Genomic DNA, 17,275 nt, shown 5'->3' with positions numbered 1-17,275 from the left:
ACTAGGATTCTTCTCCCCAGTTCCACTGTTAACACTCTGGTCCCAACACAATCAATTTTCACCTGGCTACTAAAACGCCTTCCTATCTGGTCTTTCTCCTTCTACTCTTGCCTCTGGTGCATATGTTCTCAATATAGTAACTACAGATAATCCTTCCAAAAAAGCCAAGATCACACCACTCAGTCTCAGAAACACAATCTTTCCCTTCTCTATTTGCCTACATTAGTTACCAACATTAGATATACTTATAATAGGATAACACTCTATCCAACCCTCTCTCCCCCTGTCATGTGTTCCATAAAGGAATGTGAACTTTGTTTTGCTCACTGGTATATCCCTAGTGCTTAGAACAGTCACTGGCACATGGTTAAGTACTCAATAAATACTTTGTGAGGGAGTGAATGAATGAATAAATGAATGATTTAATGAAAAGATATGCATCTTTATCAATGTTGGAAACATTTACTTTTGATAACAATCCATTTAACTTTCTGTAATATCATCCACTGATTACTTTAGTGTCTAAAATTAAGTTCAAATTATGAAATAATTTTAAAATGATTTTTAATTGCTTAACAAGTGGAAATACAGTGACAATTATTAATGAAAACAGTAAACAACCCAATTATTGTTTTAAGGGTTATGATGAAATATCCCTTTAGTGTCATATAAAAAACTTCATTTACTCTCTACCATACACACCACAAAAGCTTAACAGAACATCAGTGTATATCACACATGTGTGAGGTACCTCTAGCAAAGAGGTGTTGATTTCTCTTTCCCACATCTGCTTCACCCCTCTTCTTTCTGGATCATCCTTTCCCTGCTCCTCACTATTGAGCAAGATCTTGGAGAGGTCTGTAAGGTCCAGCTCATGACTACCTCCTAAAATCCTGCCTGAGGACTTTAACATACAAATTAAAAGTACAAGTGGTCGTTTTGGAAAAATGGTAAATTCTCAACCAACCGGTCTGTCTACTTTAAAAAAAAAAAAATGCAAGCAGGTAGGACAGAACTGACATCGTAAGAAATAAAAACACAAACTGGTTTCCAATGTGGATTGGAAAGATTATAGTAATAGAACAAACAAACAGTAATGCTATTTCACACTAAAATATCAAGTTGCAGAGGAAGAAAATTCTAGCCATGATTTTTTTTTTTGTCTTAAAGACAAATTCATATTTATAGAAAAATTTAAGTCTGGTATGTAATTACTACTTAAAATCTTTAGGGAAGACTTTGTGCACACACACAAAGATAGTATGACAAGCCCTTCTTCGGTCTTCTATTTATGTAATGTTTTTTATTCTTCACAATGGAGCCTGACCATTTAAAAACTAAATGTTTAATACCAAATGTAGGAAGCTGACGGTTTAATTAATAATTAAAATGAAGACACTTCGAATGAAATAAAAATTTTAAAGGTTAAGGAAGATTACTCCTGAGTAGACCATAAACATTATTTTTTGGAAGAATATTATGTTTACACAAATATATATAAAAAAGGACTGTTATTAAAAATACATTTAATTCTATGCAAATATTTTGACATCATTCCCTTTAAACTATAGATAATACAAGTCACATGAAAGTCTAAGCAGGTAAAAGGAATGGAAAAGGTTTTAATAATTTCAAAGAAATTAGGGTTTTTTGTTTTGTTTTTAATTACAGCAATGTGGTGCTCCAGTTACAGCAGGATAATACAGCTGAGTGAAACCCACAAAGAACATTGCCCATTAAAAGTTTTTAATCTGTTTCCATGATCAGTTTCCATTAATCTCTTCTAATAATCATAAACAAAGATCTCAAAGGTATTCTATATTAGTGCCACATAAGAAATAGAATTTACAGAAAAACTGAGCTATGACAGCTTTATTTATATTCATTTTCACTCCTAAAAAAATAAACTAGAATCATCTGTTACAGTACAAATAAAATTAAACAACTAATGCTATTTGGGAAACATATAAACAATAGTCAAGAGCCTCTCTATTTTTTTAGTTCTTTTAACCTAAATATATAAATTCAGAGTTAACTGGAAAACTGTGATAACTATATTAGAATACATGATTTGTATCTGCATTAACATGTATTCTATTCTTCTGTACAATTTGCCAAATAGCACAAAAATACAAAGCAAATATCAGATGCAAAAGCAAAAAAAAACATGTTTCCAAATACATTTGTACCAACAGATTTCTGGTCTCCTTTAGAAAACAAACTCAAGAATTGATTATCCTGAGTTTCTTCAAGGCCACTTGATGTTGTGTGGTAATAACTTTACAATTACATTTCCTCAAGACTTCTTCTAATAGCTTCTTCTAATTCCACATCTGCATTAACAAAACAGAGAATTTTAATATTTAGGGCAGAAAACTAATAAACATGCTTTATGTAAGTCTCATCAACTACATCTGTCTTTCCAAAAGGAAGGAAATACAAAGTTGAGAAACCTAGGATGACTTGGCAGTTTCTTATAAAATTTGAGTGTTTCAAAATAATGAGAATCTGGATATAACCTCAGATTGAATTATAATATGAGCTTACTAAAGAACTTGCAAGTTATTTCCAGTTAGGGACAACAGTCAACAAACTTTTGATATCACTGACAATCACTTAAGGCAATGCATATAAGGCTTAAAATAGAAATAGAGAGGCAAAAGCATGAAATGCCAAAATCTCACAGGCATTAAAAAGTTTTTTTAAGCTTTCTAGTATCTCAGGTAAAGAGTGAAACTCATAGCTATATAATGTCTTGAGAAGCATATAATATATCATTCATTTAACAAATATTTATCGCATGCCCACTGTATACCAGGCAAAGGAATACAATAGTAAACAAGAATGACATTCTTGGGTTTACAAGTGGTTTCTCCATTTCCTGGCCTTCACCAGCTTCTCACACCAGATTTATTTCATCCCATCCAGTCCAAAGTCTCTCAGAGGCTCCTTGGTTCACGGGTACCAGTGATCTCTCTAAGATGCAGCTACACCTTCCTCTCAGCTGGGATACTGTGTTATGTTTCTGTAATTTAAAATACTACAGGCTAGTATACACTGTATGTTAAATTAAAGCTAGATTCTAGGTCAGGGAGTTGCCCTAAGATGAATTCTAGGGATGAGGAAACACAAAGAAAAGCCAAGATGCTCTAAGCAAAGAAAAACAAGATGATAAGACTTGTAAAAAATATGAAAACTTATTTATAAAGTTATAATAATTAAGGCTGTGGTACCAGTTTCTAGAAGATAATACAAGGGAATAGCTTTATGATCTTAGTGTAGGGAAATATTTATTAAACAGAATTTTAAAAAATATTATGGAAAACTATGGTAATTTGGAATCTATTAAAATTACTTTTATCCATTAAAAGACACCATTAAATGAGTAAAAAGGCAAGACATACAGTGGGAAAAAATATCTGCAATACACGAACTTGTACCCTGAAAGAACTAAAAAATTTTCAACCCCCAAAAATCAGTTAAAGAAATCCAAAAGAGGGGCGCCTGGGTGGCTCAGTTCGTTGGTCAACTGCCTTCAGCTCAGGTCCGATCCTGGAGTCCCGGGATCGAGTCCCACATTGGGCTCCCAGCTCCGTGGGGAGTCTGCTTCTCCCTCTGACCTTCTCCTCGCTCATCCTCTCTCTCATTGTCTCTCTCTCAAATAAATAAATAAAATCTTAAAAAAAAAAAAATCCAAAAGAAACTGTTAAGAATTTTGAAAAGGCACAGACATAATGGTCAATAAGCCTTTTTCATCAGAAAAACAAAAATTAAAACCACACACATAAAAATAACCGTATATACCCATCACTAGCTAAAATTAAAAGACTAATTTAAATGACTGGTGAAAATGTAAATCAATAGGAACTCACATATACTACTGGGACCAAGAAAAAAACCTGGCAAAACCATTTTGGAAAAACAATTTGGCATTACCTACTAAACCTGAACATGAGTAAGCCCACTCCTAGGTATATATTCCCAGAAATATGCATATATGTTCATTAAGAGATATGTATGAGAATGTTCACAGTAGCATTATCTACAATAGCCAAAAATTACAAAGCAAATATCTAAATAGAATTTAGAATAGAATTGTGTAGGTATTAGAAATGAAGAAACCAAAGCTACATGCTAACATCTGGATGAATCTATAAAACAATGTTGTTTAAAAGGCATCTCATCTAGGGGGTATCTGAGTGGCACAGTTGGTTAAGTGTCCAACTCTTGGTTTCAGCTCAGGTCATGATCTCAGGGCCTCAAGACGGAGCCCCGTGTTGGGCTCCATGCTCAGCATGGAGTCTGCCTGGAACTGTCTCTCTTGGTATCTCTCAAATAAATAAATCTTCAAAAAAAAAAAAAAAAAAAAAAAGGCATCCAGACATAAAAGAATACAGACCATGCTCGTGCTTTCCAATATGATAGATACAGACTCTATGTGGCTATTTATATTTAAATCAATAAAAATTAAGATTCAAGATTTAGTTTTCCAGTTAAGCCACATTCAAGTGCTTAAGTTATACATGACTATTAGCAACCAGGTAGATACAGAATTATTTTCATCATGACAGAAAATTCTTCTGGACAGTGATAAGTCTGTATGATTCAATTTAAATAAAGTTCAAAATCAAGCACTATTAAACTAGTATTTCAAGACATGATAGTGGTCACTGACAACTGGGAAGGAGTGTAGGGGAAGTAACTGGAAGAGGGAGTGAGGGGGATACTTCTAAGGTACTGGTTGTTATGGTTGAATTACGTTCCCCCCAAAACATATGTCCAAATCCCTAGTACCTATGAATGTGATCTAATCTGAAAAGAGGGTCTTTGCAGGTGTAATCCATTTAAGATGAGGTCACTAGGTTGAGCCCTAATCCAACACAACTGGTGTCCCTATAAGAAAGAAATGCCATGTAAGACACACAGGTAGAAGAAGAATATGGCCACATGATGATGGAGGCAGAGATTAGAGTGGTACATCTATAAGCCAAGGAGTGCATACAATTGTCTATTAATAACTAAAAGCTAGGAGAGGGAAAATGACCCTCATAGATTTAAGGATGAATGGATAAGAAATCTCAACAGAGAAATCAATCTTTTTTAAAAAACAACTCAATGAAAAAAATAAAAAAATAAAAAAACCCCAAAAAACAACAAAAAAAAACAACTCAATGAAAATTCTAGAAGTGAGAAATATATTTGAACTGGAAAATTCACTCAGCTTAACAATGGAGAAGGAAGAGGAAAAAAAAATTAGTAAACTTGATGGCTGAACAACAGAAATTAATGAACAAGGGGGCGCCTGGGTGGCTCAGTGGGTTGAGCCGCTGCCTTCGGCTCAGGTCATGATCTCAGGGTCCTGGGATCGAGTCCCGCATCGGGCTCTCTGCTCAGCAGGGAGCCTGCTTCCTTCTCTCTCTCTCTCTCTCTGCCTGCCTCTCAGTGTACTTGTAATTTCTCTCTGTCAAATAAATAAATAAAATCTTTAAAAAAAAAAAAAAAAAAAAAAAAGGATGAATGGATAAGAAATCTCAACAGAGAAATCAATCTTTTTTAAAAAACAACTCAATGAAAAAAATAAAAAAATAAAAAAACCCCAAAAAACAACAAAAAAAAACAACTCAATGAAAATTCTAGAAGTGAGAAATATATTTGAACTGGAAAATTCACTCAGCTTAACAATGGAGAAGGAAGAGGAAAAAAAAAATTAGTAAACTTGATGGCTGAACAACAGAAATTAATGAACAAGGGGGCGCCTGGGTGGCTCAGTTGGTTTAGTCTGATTTTGGCTCAAGTCCTGATCTCAGGGTCCTGTGATGGAGCCCTGCATGGGGATCCATGCTCAGTGGGGAGTCTGCTTGTCCCTCTGCCCTTGCTCCATTTGTGCTCTCTCTCCCAAACAGATGAACCTTAAAAAAATAATAACAGAGAAAAAAGATTGGAAGAAAATGAACAAACCTCTGGATAAATTTAAGAGACCTAACATATGTATAACTGGAGTCAAAAAAGAAAAGAAGAGAGACCAAGTGGGGGCAGAAAACTGTTAAGAAATAATGGTTGGAAATTTCTAAAATTGGGGAAACAGGGGTGCGTGGCTGGCTGAGTCAGAATTTATAATACCTGTAGATGTAATACAAATGGCAACTATAGTGGAGAGACTTGGGGGCAGGACAAAACTAACCTATGGTATTAGAAGGTTTCTACATTTTTTTTTTTTTAAGATTTTATTTATTTATTTGTCAGAGAGACAGCACAAGCAGGCAGAGTGGCAGGCATAGTCACAGAGAGAAGCAGGTTCCCCGCTGGACAAGGAGCCCAATGTGGGACTTGATCCCAGAACTGTGGGACCACAACCTGAGCCGAAGGCAATGGCTTAACCGACTGAGCCACCCAGGTGTCCTGGAAGGTTCCTACATTTTAGATAAAGTGGAGTATAGTAGCACTCAATAAACTATAAAAAGCAAAAACTATACACTGTAATCTAGAGCAACCATAAAAATTAATACAAAGGGCTAAAAGCCCATAGACCTATTAAAAAAACGGGGATGCATAGTGGCTCAGTAGGTTAAGCATCTGCCTTCGGCTCAGGTCATGATCCCAGGGGTCCTGGGATTGAACCCACCTTGCTCAGCACAGAGCCTACTTTTCCCTCTGCTGCTACTCCTGCTTGTGTTCTCTCCCTCTCTTTCACTCTTAAAGAATAATAAATACACAAACAAATAAGTAAAATAGTAAAAACTAAATACACACAATACAGTAAAATATAGTACTATAATAATCCAAAAGAAGGTACAAAAGTAGGAACTAAAAGATAAAAGAGGGGACAAAGAGAAAACAAAATGGCAGACAAGAATTCCACCATGGGGGCGCCTGGGTGGCTCAGTGGGTTGGGCCACTGCCTTCGGCTCAGGTCATGATCTCAGGGTCCTGGGATCGAGTCCCACATCGGGCTCTCTGCTCAGCGGGGAGTCTGCTTCCTCCTCTCTCTCTCTCTGCCTGCCTCTCTGCCTACTTGTGATTTCTCTCTGTCAAATAAATAAATAAAATCTTAAAAAAAAAAAAAAAAAAGAATTCCACCATGTACGAAATTACATTAAATATTAAGACACTAACTAATCCATTCTTTAAAAGTAGAGATTGTTACAGTAAGTCAAAAAGTAAGATCAAACTTCATGGTGTCTATAAAAAATGTACCTCTCCCTCTCCCAATGCCTCTTACCTCCACCCATATGCTTACTCTCTCTCAAAAATAAATAAAAATCTTTAAAAATATTTTCATGATTAAAGGTGTTACCAGAGATAACATTTCATAATGATAAAAGTGTCAATTCATTAGGAAGACACATCAGAAATACAAAACAGAATTTTCCAATTAAAAACAGAACTTCAAAATATAAAAGTATAAACAGAATTAAAGAGAAACGTAATCTACAATCACTGATGAAGAATTCATTATCCCTACTGCAATACCTGATAGATCAACTAGATTAAAATAAATGAGTACAGATAAAGATTTGATATCAACCACCTTGGCCTAACTGACATTTATAAAGTATTCTACACAATAAACACAGAAAACACATTCTTTTCAAGTGCATATGTAATGTTTACCAAGACAGACGACATGTTGGCTGATAAAAATCTCAATAAATTTAAAAAGATTAAAGTTTTACAGAGTATATTCTCTTACCATAACAGAATAAAATTAGAAATGAATAGTAAGACATTCAAATATTTGGAAACTACACAATATACTCCTAAAGAGCCAACAGGTGAAAGAAGAAAATCCAAGGAAAATTAAAATATTTCAAATTGAAATATCTTTCAATTTCAAACAGCAAAAATACAAGATGTGAAAAGTCATGGAACATGGTAAAAGTAGAGGACTGACAAAGTTGTCTGTGGGCCAAACCCAGGCCAAAGACAATTTTTGTAAATAAAATTTTATTGGACATATCCACAAGCATTTGTTTTTGTGTTATGTATGGCTGTTTTCATACTGTAAGCTTAAGCTGAGTAACTGTAACAGAGACAATGTGCACTACAAAGTCTAAAATACTTACTACCCAGTTTTACAGGAAAAGCCTGTTGACCCTGGCTTAGAGGGAAATTTACACCTTTAAATGTTTATAAATGTATAAATTTAAACCTTTAAATTTAATGTATTTTCTCTTCCTTATGGTTTTCTTAATATTTTTATCTGTAGATTATTTTATTGTAAGAATACAGTATATAACACATATAACATACAAAATATGTATTGACTATTTTTTAAAAGAATAATTAGAGAGAGAGAGAGAGCGCAAGCGCATGCACAAGTAGGGGGAGGGGCAGAGAAAGAAGGAGAAGCAGACTGTCCCCTAAGCAGAGAGCCTGCAGTGGAGATCAATTCCAGGACCTCAAGATCATGAGCTGAGCTGCAGGCAGACACTTAACCAACTGAGCCACCTAAATGCCCATGTATTGACTATTTTTTGTTTTATTTACTGTTTATTTTTAGAGAGAGAAAGAGTGAGCATGTGTGAACTGGGGGAAGGGCAGAGGAAGAGAAATCCAAACACACTCTGAGCTGAGTGTAGAGCCCAATGCAGGGCTCAATCCCAGAACCCTAAGCTCATGACCTGAGCCAAAATCAAGAGTTGGACACTTAATCAGCTGAGCCACCCAGGTGCCCCTACAAAATATGTATTAATAAATAATTTGTTATTGGAGGCTTCCAGTCAATAGTGGGCTATTAGTAATTAAGTTTTTAATTACTGTGGGTGCGTCAGTGTCCCAACCCCATGCTGTTTAAAGGTCAACTATAGTTTGGAAAAGTAAACAAATGGACGACTGTAGCCTTCAACAGAACCGCAGTCTGGGGAAGAGAGATGATTTCCAGAGGTACTACAGTATTTGCATACCCAGTTTTCAACAACAAAGCACAAAGAATACAAAGAAACAGGAACATATGGCCCATTTAAAGGGGAAAAAAATGAGTTAAACTGTCCCTGAGAAAACCTAGACATTGGACTTACTAGACTAAGACTTTAAACCAACTGTTTAAAAAAAAGTCCTTTTTTTTAAAAAAAAGATTTTATTTATATATATTTTTTATTTTATTTATTTAAAAAGATTTATTTATTTATTTGACAGAGATCACAAGTAGGCAGAGAGGCAGGCAGAGGGGAAGGGAAGCAGGCTCCCTGCTGAGTAGAGAGCCTGATGAAGGGCTTGATCCCGGGACTCTGGGATCATGACCTGAGCCAAAGGCAGAGGCTTTAATCCATTGAGCCACCCAGGCTGTTATACATATATACATATATATATATATATATATGTATATATTTATTTATTTAAAATATGTTCTAAGAGCTAAAGTAAACCACAGACAAAGAACTAAAGGAAACCAGGAAAACAATGTGTGAACAAAATGAGAATATCAATAAAGAGACAGAAATTATGAAAAGCCACCAAATAGAAATTCTGGAGCTGAAAAGTGCAACTAAAATCAAGAATTCATTACAGGAGTTTAGCAAATTTAAACAAACAGAAGAAAGAATCAGCAAACTTGAAGACAGGACAAGTTATCCAGTTTGAAGATAAGAAAGAAAAATGGAAAAAAGCAAGCAGAAGTTAAAGGACTGGTGGAGCACTATCAAATGCAATAAGATATGCATTATGGGAGTCCAGAAGAAGAAGAAAGGGACAGAATGAATATTTTAAGAGATAATGGCCAATAAATGTCCCAAATTTGATTAAAGATATGAATCTACACATCTAAGAAGCTCAACAAACTCCAGGATGAAACTGAAAGTGATCCATGCTGAGACACATTACAGTCAAAGCATCAAAAGCCAAAAATAACAAAAGCAGCAAGAGAGAAGCAACTCATCATGTGTAACAGATTCTCAGAAAGATTAATAGCTTATTTTTCATCAAACCACAGACGCCAGAAGGCAGTGAGTTGACGTAGTTAAAGAGCTGAAAAAAACCCTTATAAATCAAGAACTCTACGTCCAGCAAAATCAGTCTTCAAGAATGGATAAATGAAGACCTCTCTAGATAAACAAAAGTAAGGGAGAGTCTGCTACTAGTCTTGCCTTTTAAGAAATGCTAAATGAATCCTCAGGTTGAAATGAAAGAACATTAGACAATAACTGAAAGCTATATGAAGAAATAAATTAATATTTGTGGGAATTTTGTCTGCCTTAATTTCACTCTCTTTGAGAGGTAATTACAGTAGAATAAGAAAGAATTCAGTAATAGGAATTAGAATACTTACACATGAATCGTGCCCCATCATTTTAAGATTATGAATCTGGAGGCAAACTACTCAAGGTTTAGAAGACTTGTTATGATTAGAGTCTTCTCTTTTACCCTGTTCTTTAAACTGGCAACAATATGTTTTACTATTTATAAGATTAAGTATATGATGACTGCTATTATCTGAAGAAACTCTTAGGCAAATCACTGACATTTATAGAAAGATGGTTTTGCAATGGCAACCACCCACATAATGATGGTCTTTTTTCTTTTTTAGTGGATTGAGTGAAGATACCTCTAAGTAGCCATTCTCCAGAACAGGCCTTAGATGCAGAGAACAGTGAATAATAGTAATGATGATGATTAAAATCACAACAGCAGCAGCAGCAACCAATACATGTACAGTTTACCATGTACCAAATTATTCTAGTAAGACAGGTATACTAGTATTCCAAGTTTTTAAAATGAAGAAACTGACACACAGTGAAGTTAAATGACCTGACCAACATTACATAACTCATAAGTAGCAGAGCTAGGTTTTAACCAAGACAGTCTGAGTCCAAAGTCTGCACTCTATATCACCACACTATGTGTCCTCTATTTCCCCTGTCCAGTATACAAAATAGATTAGAGGATCTTTATGATTGGCATGGGTAGTCAGAGTCTGATATTAGTCTATAGAGAAAAAAAAAGAATGAAACAAATCATGGTGGTAGGAGGGGAGGGGAGATAAGGGAAGTAACCCTTCCTCAAGGCAAGAGTCACAGGCAGATTTATCCTGCCTTTTGCTACCATTTGTCAGGCATTTACGTGTTGTGTTGGGGAAGGAAAGAATGAAAAGAGACTTAAGTTATTTAGCTTTCCAACCAGGGCCCAGCAGAATGGCTTCTGCGAAGAAGGGTGGAGAGAAGAGCTGTTGTGCCATTGATGAGGTAGTGACCAGAGAATACACCATCAACATTCACAATTACATCAACGGAGTGTGTTTCAAGAAGCGTGCCCCCTGGACACTCAAAGAGATCCAGAAATTTGCCCTGAAGGAGATGGGAACTCCAGATGTGCACATTGACACCTGGCTCAACAAAGATGTCTGGGCCAAAGGAATAAGGAATGTTCCTACCATATCCATGTGTGGTTGTCCAGAAAACGTAACGAGGATAAGATTCACCAAACAAGTTCTACACACTGGTCACCTATGACCCTGTCACCAATTTCAAAAATCTACAGACAGTTAATATGGATGAGAACTAATCACTGATTGTCAAATAAAGGTATAAAACTGGGAAAAAAAATTAAACTTTTTTGAGTTTTGCTATTAGGGTTGGACTAAAATATCACTTTGCTTTCATGCTGTAGGGTCAATAAAATCACCCACTCTTCTCCCAGCCAAATTGCCTCTATCTTAATTTCTATGATTCAGCTATAGAGAAGTGGGTCCTGGTAGCTCTAACATGTTCGGAGTTTGTTACAAGTTTACTCTTCAACAAACAATTATTTAGGGCTAAACACTATGTGCTAAGTGGTATTGAAACGAAAAAAACAACAAACATAATCTTACTTCTACAGGAGATAAGACAAAATTTTTCAATCTACTTGATATGGTACAGAGGGAGCCTTGTGAATGCAGTAGTTAACTCTCTCTAAGATGGTAAATCTAGTACTGACCACCCAAAAATGTCTACAAAATGTCAGTTCTCTATGGTTCAACCTAAGAGATGATATTTGAGCTAGTTCTTACTGGGTGAAAGGGGAAAAAGAAGGGCATCAGAGGAACTGTGGAAGAGTCCTATCCCTTAACTTACATGGAACACTGTGTGTTTCTCAAACTTATTTATATAAAGCATCCAAAAATGAAGCAGACATCTAACACTTTGATTTCTCAAGTTGATTTTTCCTACCTCATGATAACTGGTTAAAAGTTTAGAGAATCTTTTCTTGAATTCTTTAGAGTAATCCTTTTGCCAATCTAAAGAATCACAAAAATGTAGAAACTCTTCAAATCATAAAATAACCATAGATAACAAAATGTTAGAAACTCTGGTGCACATTGCATTATACTTATCTCAGATTTCCTGGGTTAGCTAGGAATCATAAAAACTGTGAAGGCTTCCAAGAGTGGTTATTTAAAAGTTATGATTTTGGGGGCACCTGGGTGGCTCAGAGGTTAAAGCCTCTGCCTTCAGCTCTGGTCATGACCCCAGGGTCCTGGGATGGAGCCCCGCATCGGGCTCTCTGCTCAAGAGGGAGCCTGCTTTCCTCTCACTCTCTGCCTGCTTCTCGGCCTACTTGTGATCTCTGTCAAATAAATAAATAAAATCTTAAAAAAAAAAAAGTTAGGATTTTGTGTGGCACCTTCCATGGGATTAGTCATGAGTGGCAAATAAAGGTTGCCAAGTCTATTGCTTAGATGCTCAAGTTGCCAAGTCTACTGCTTAGATGGTATTTAACTTTTAGTGGCCTTGATAAACAACTTAGGGGGCAGGTTATTTATTTATTTAGGTTTTATTTACTGAGAGAAAGTGTGTGAGCATGAACAAGAGGAGAGACAGAGGGTGAAACAGACTCCCTGCCCAGTAGGCAGACCAACACAAGACTTGATCCCACAACCCTGCGATCACAGCCTAAGCTAAAGACAGTCACTTAGGAAGGCAGATGCTTAACTGATGGAGCCACCTAGGTGCCTCCCACCCCCCCCCCTTTTTTTTTTAACTCACAAAAGTTCTTTCACTTGTTTAACTCATTATTATGTGGCTACTAAGCAGTGAGCTAGATCTTGAAAAACCATGTTGGGAAAACAAGTTGGTCAAAAAACTTGCTTCCAATTAGGCTGCAGATTTACTGCCAACTTTGTTTAACCACTGAATTTTGGCTATAAGAAAGAAAGATTAGAATTTTCTACTTCATTGAGTGGAAGAATAAATTTCACTGCCAGATTCAAATTCCCAAACTCCTAATAACACAGGGCTTTAGTATGCTCTTAATTAAACTAATTACATTATGTGAGCGATCAAGCAAATACACAGAAAAGGAATCAGCTGGGCCATTTTGTCTATGCTTGTTAAGCTACATTTTCCTCCCTATTTTCTAGTCTCCCCATTCCCACTCTCAAATCTCCAACAACAAATACATTACTGGAATGTGTATTAAGGCTTCTACTGTTGTTCTTTAATGTTAAAGGTGCCAGTATAATGGTTTCAATTCTTCAGTGAAACTTAAACTAGTCTCAGAAATCATTTTTTTGCCCCCATGGTTATTAAAAAGCAGTCTGTTATGCAAAAACCAAAGTGAATAAATGGGCATACAACATAATCAAATAGTAGTACAGCCAGTAAATGACTTGATGTGAGGTTAAGACAAAAGTTCTTTTTAACCTTTGGAAGAAAATAGCTTTTCCTTTAAGAAGGAACAAAAAAATTAATTTATAGAAACAGTCCATTAATATTCACATATAAGTGCTTGTTTTCATAACTCTACTGCTTAACTTTTAATACTCTTAATTTAATACTACTCAAAATAAAGAAAAATTTGGAAACCAAAACCTTCTCCTAGCCCAGGTTTTGCAAACTTTTTCTGGAAAGGGTCAGAAAATATTTTAGGCTTTTGCCTCTAACTCATCTTATACGGGAAAATGCAAACTCTCCTTTAAACAAGTTAACAATGTTTTTGAAATTCTGGGGTAGGAGGGGGTAGGTGAAGATGAAGAGCAGGTGAAGAGGCAAGACAGGGAGCAATTAAAAAAACACACAGATATAGTCAAAGAGAAAAAGGATTAACTTCATTAGGTTACCTTCTGTGGATCTCAATTCTTCTTCTATTGAAGTATTTTTTATACCCAGGTTATCATCACTGTCACATTCTGTAAGGCAGAATCAATAAATGCAAATGTATTTCCGAAAAAGTTATTGTGCCCTAACTTACTTATTCTCAAACAATATTTTTGATGACTTCATCCATACCCAAGCTTACTAATTACAATTCATTAGTATTATACCATTTTCCTTGTAGGTTTGCTTTTTAAAAGTGCTTACCAAATACTACTTAAAACAAGTGGGGGGGAGCTAATAAAATAAGTCAATTCAATTTTAGCTCTATACTCAAACTACTTGAAAAATTCATTTTAGCACACTGTTGATTAAATTCAAAATTCTATTATTTAAAAAAACTGGAAATTAAGAAAAGCTAGTTTGCTTGTTTAAATCTAACAAATAAATTCCAAAGTTTAATTTGTATGAAATCATCTTAGAAATTTTTAAGAACGGTAAGATAAAACTCTTATTTTGAAAATCATGCATTCATTGCTATAGAGACCACAGGTTTAAGTCAGCAATGCCTCTTCGTGGCATAAACTCACTCACCTGACATCTTATATACTTTCATATTGAAAGACCTTTTTATAAGTCTATAAAAACAACATTGACTGACCAGGTATTGCAAAAGTCACTTAAAAATTTGAATCAGTGACCAAATACTGGATTTATCACTTTAACTACATTTAAGTCGATATATATATACAATAGTAAGTGAATCAGGGTTTAAAAAACTGAATATAAGTCATATGGACATATTTGATTCTGTGGAACACGTGTAAAAATTCAAATATACATTTAAAAATTAAAGATTTTTTAAGTGTTTATAATGTTTATAAATGAAAACCACTTATTTCATTTATATTTCTTTGCTGCAAAAATTTGTCATCTTTTTGCCTTTTTGGTTTTTTGTTTTTTATAATGTTATATATATATTTTTGTTTTTTATAATGTTATATAATGAATTCAAGTATTTCAAGCAATGTTTTAGGGAAATAAAACATTGCGCCAACAATTTGAAGAACAACAAATTAAGCCTTAAAACATTAGGAATAAAAGTGAAAGTACCCAAGGTTCCTGTTATTATAATTCAAAGTTAGTGCCAGTCAAAAGTAGCATGTCTTAACTGGACTAAACAATTCATCATTGCATACAAGGCCTAAGGCAAAACTGTAGGTTTGAATCACAAAGATCAGCATGATTTTCAGTTGCAAAAATTAAGAATGGTTTCCTTTCCCTCAAACAGTAGCACCCTGTAGAGCAGAGAAAATCAAGAATATTCTTTCCTATTTTCATTACCTTAAAAAGAATCATATCATATAGATTTTCAGGATGGGGCCAAAAGTGACAACCTATAGATAGTATCATTAACAGGCTGAAGAAACAACAGGCAGACAGACTTTTAAAATTAAGTTCAACAATTATTTTATATAATGCCTCCTGGACAGAGCATATTTTCACAGCATAGCTAATCTTTTATATTCGGTATTAAAGATGGCTTTAAAAATTTGTGTAATTGGTATAGCTCTATGGATACCAACCATACTTAAGGCTTCCTTCCACCCATTCATTCCAAAATGAAGACATAAAGTAAAGAGATTTGACAAAGTCCTAGGTCCCGTCATGTCAAGGAAAAAAAAAAATTCTCTTAAAGTATAGTAAAATCTGTTTTCAGTTTGAATTCACTAACTCATAACAGCCTCTGTTCAAGTTCATCCTTGCAATACCAAAGAAAAAATACTCTAGGTAAGTTAATACTTTACATAAAGCTGCAAGGAAGATTTTTAACTACTACAGAATATAAGCAACTTTTTAAAAACACACAAAACTGTTTTTAAAAAGAAAATTTTACATAAATCAAGTCAACGTTCTTCAACTAAGTTAGAAGATCGGGCTAAGTTCTGTTGTATTTAAGCACCCACAGAATTTTTCATGTAAGCAATTGTCACCAATGATCTCATAAAAAATGGTAATGTAGAAATTCAGTCACAGAAAAGTGAGGCTGAGATAGGCGCTTCTTTTATTATGAGATGAAAGAGAATTTAGTTCATTGTGCTGACCACTTTCCTTACCTATGTTTAATATAGAATCAGCAATATCAGAACCCATAATCAAATCTTTTTATTTTCTGCCCCTCCCATGCATCTTTAAATGTTATTTAAAAAACAAACAAAAAGGGGCGCCTGGGTGGCTCAGTGGGTTAGGCCACTGCCTTTGGCTCAGGTCATGATCTCAGGGTCCTGGGATCGAGTCCCGCATCGGGCTCTCTGCTCAGCGGGGAGCCTGCTTCCTCCTCTCTCTCTCTCTGCCTGTCTCTCTGCCTACTTGTGATCTCTCTCTATCAAATAAATAAATAAAATCTTTAAAAAACAAAACAAAACAAAACAAAAAAAAACAAACAAAAAAACAAACAAAAACCCAATTCTCATATTTGGTATCTTTACACAAACTCTGCAATGTCATTACACTGCAGCAAAAAGTCTCTCATATTTCTCAAGGAAATGGTTAGAATCAATGATTCACATTCTCTACATCATAAAATCAGACATTTTTGTCAGTAAAAGCCTCAGCCTTAGCCGAAAATACTGATAAAAAGAAAAATACTTGCAGATAACTTATCTTAACCTTTTTGGACCTCTGCTCCCTCATCTATGAAATGGGATAACCTAACACATCCTACCTCAAAGTGTTGCAAAGAGAAATAATGTGAAAGTTATTCTTTAAACATGTTTTTAAACATCTTCAAATACTACAAATATAAAAAGTAGCTAGCAGGGTGGTTGGCACATTATAGGCCTTCAATAAAGATTAGTTCCTTTTTTGGGGAGTCTGGTTGGCTCAGTCGGTTAAGGTTCTGACTCTTGATTTTGGCTCAGGTCATGATCTCAGGGTTGTGAGATGGGAGTTCTGCCTCGCTCTGACTCAGCTCTGGGCATGGAGTCTGCTTTAGATTTTCTCTCTCCCTCTGCCCCTCCCTATCCCCTCTTTAAAAAAAAAAAAAAAGTTTCCCTTTTATTTTTTGATCTTTTAAAAAGTAGGATCCACGCCCAACCTGGAGCCCAACACACCGCCTAAAATCACGACCCTGAGATCAAGACCTGAGCTGAAATTGAGCTGGATGCTTAACCAACTGAGCTGCCCAGGAGCACCCCCCTGTCTCATCTTTAAAATACTCTTAAGATTTTATTTATTTATTAAAGAGAGAGAGGGAAAGTGGGAGAGAG

General features: G+C 35.2%; 1 protein-coding gene and 1 pseudogene across 1 annotated transcript in view; one reads left to right on the top strand and one right to left on the bottom strand.

Annotated features, from left to right (window-relative positions):
• Window positions 1-547: 547 nt before the first annotated feature.
• The window catches only part of ZNF451 (zinc finger protein 451), a 143,550-nt gene continuing 126,822 nt past the window's right edge, over window positions 548-17,275 (bottom strand). The window contains 2 exon segments of the mRNA XM_032340329.1: window positions 548-2,333; window positions 14,033-14,101. Coding sequence (XP_032196220.1) covers window positions 2,287-2,333; window positions 14,033-14,101 — 116 coding nt within the window. The 3' untranslated portion in view covers window positions 548-2,286.
• On the top strand, window positions 10,908-11,537 carry LOC116588794 (annotated as a pseudogene).

Source organism: Mustela erminea, chromosome 4 (assembly GCF_009829155.1).
Source record: "Mustela erminea isolate mMusErm1 chromosome 4, mMusErm1.Pri, whole genome shotgun sequence".
NCBI classification, from domain to species: Eukaryota; Metazoa; Chordata; class Mammalia; order Carnivora; family Mustelidae; genus Mustela; species Mustela erminea.
This window is presented reverse-complemented; position numbering and strand designations above follow the sequence as displayed.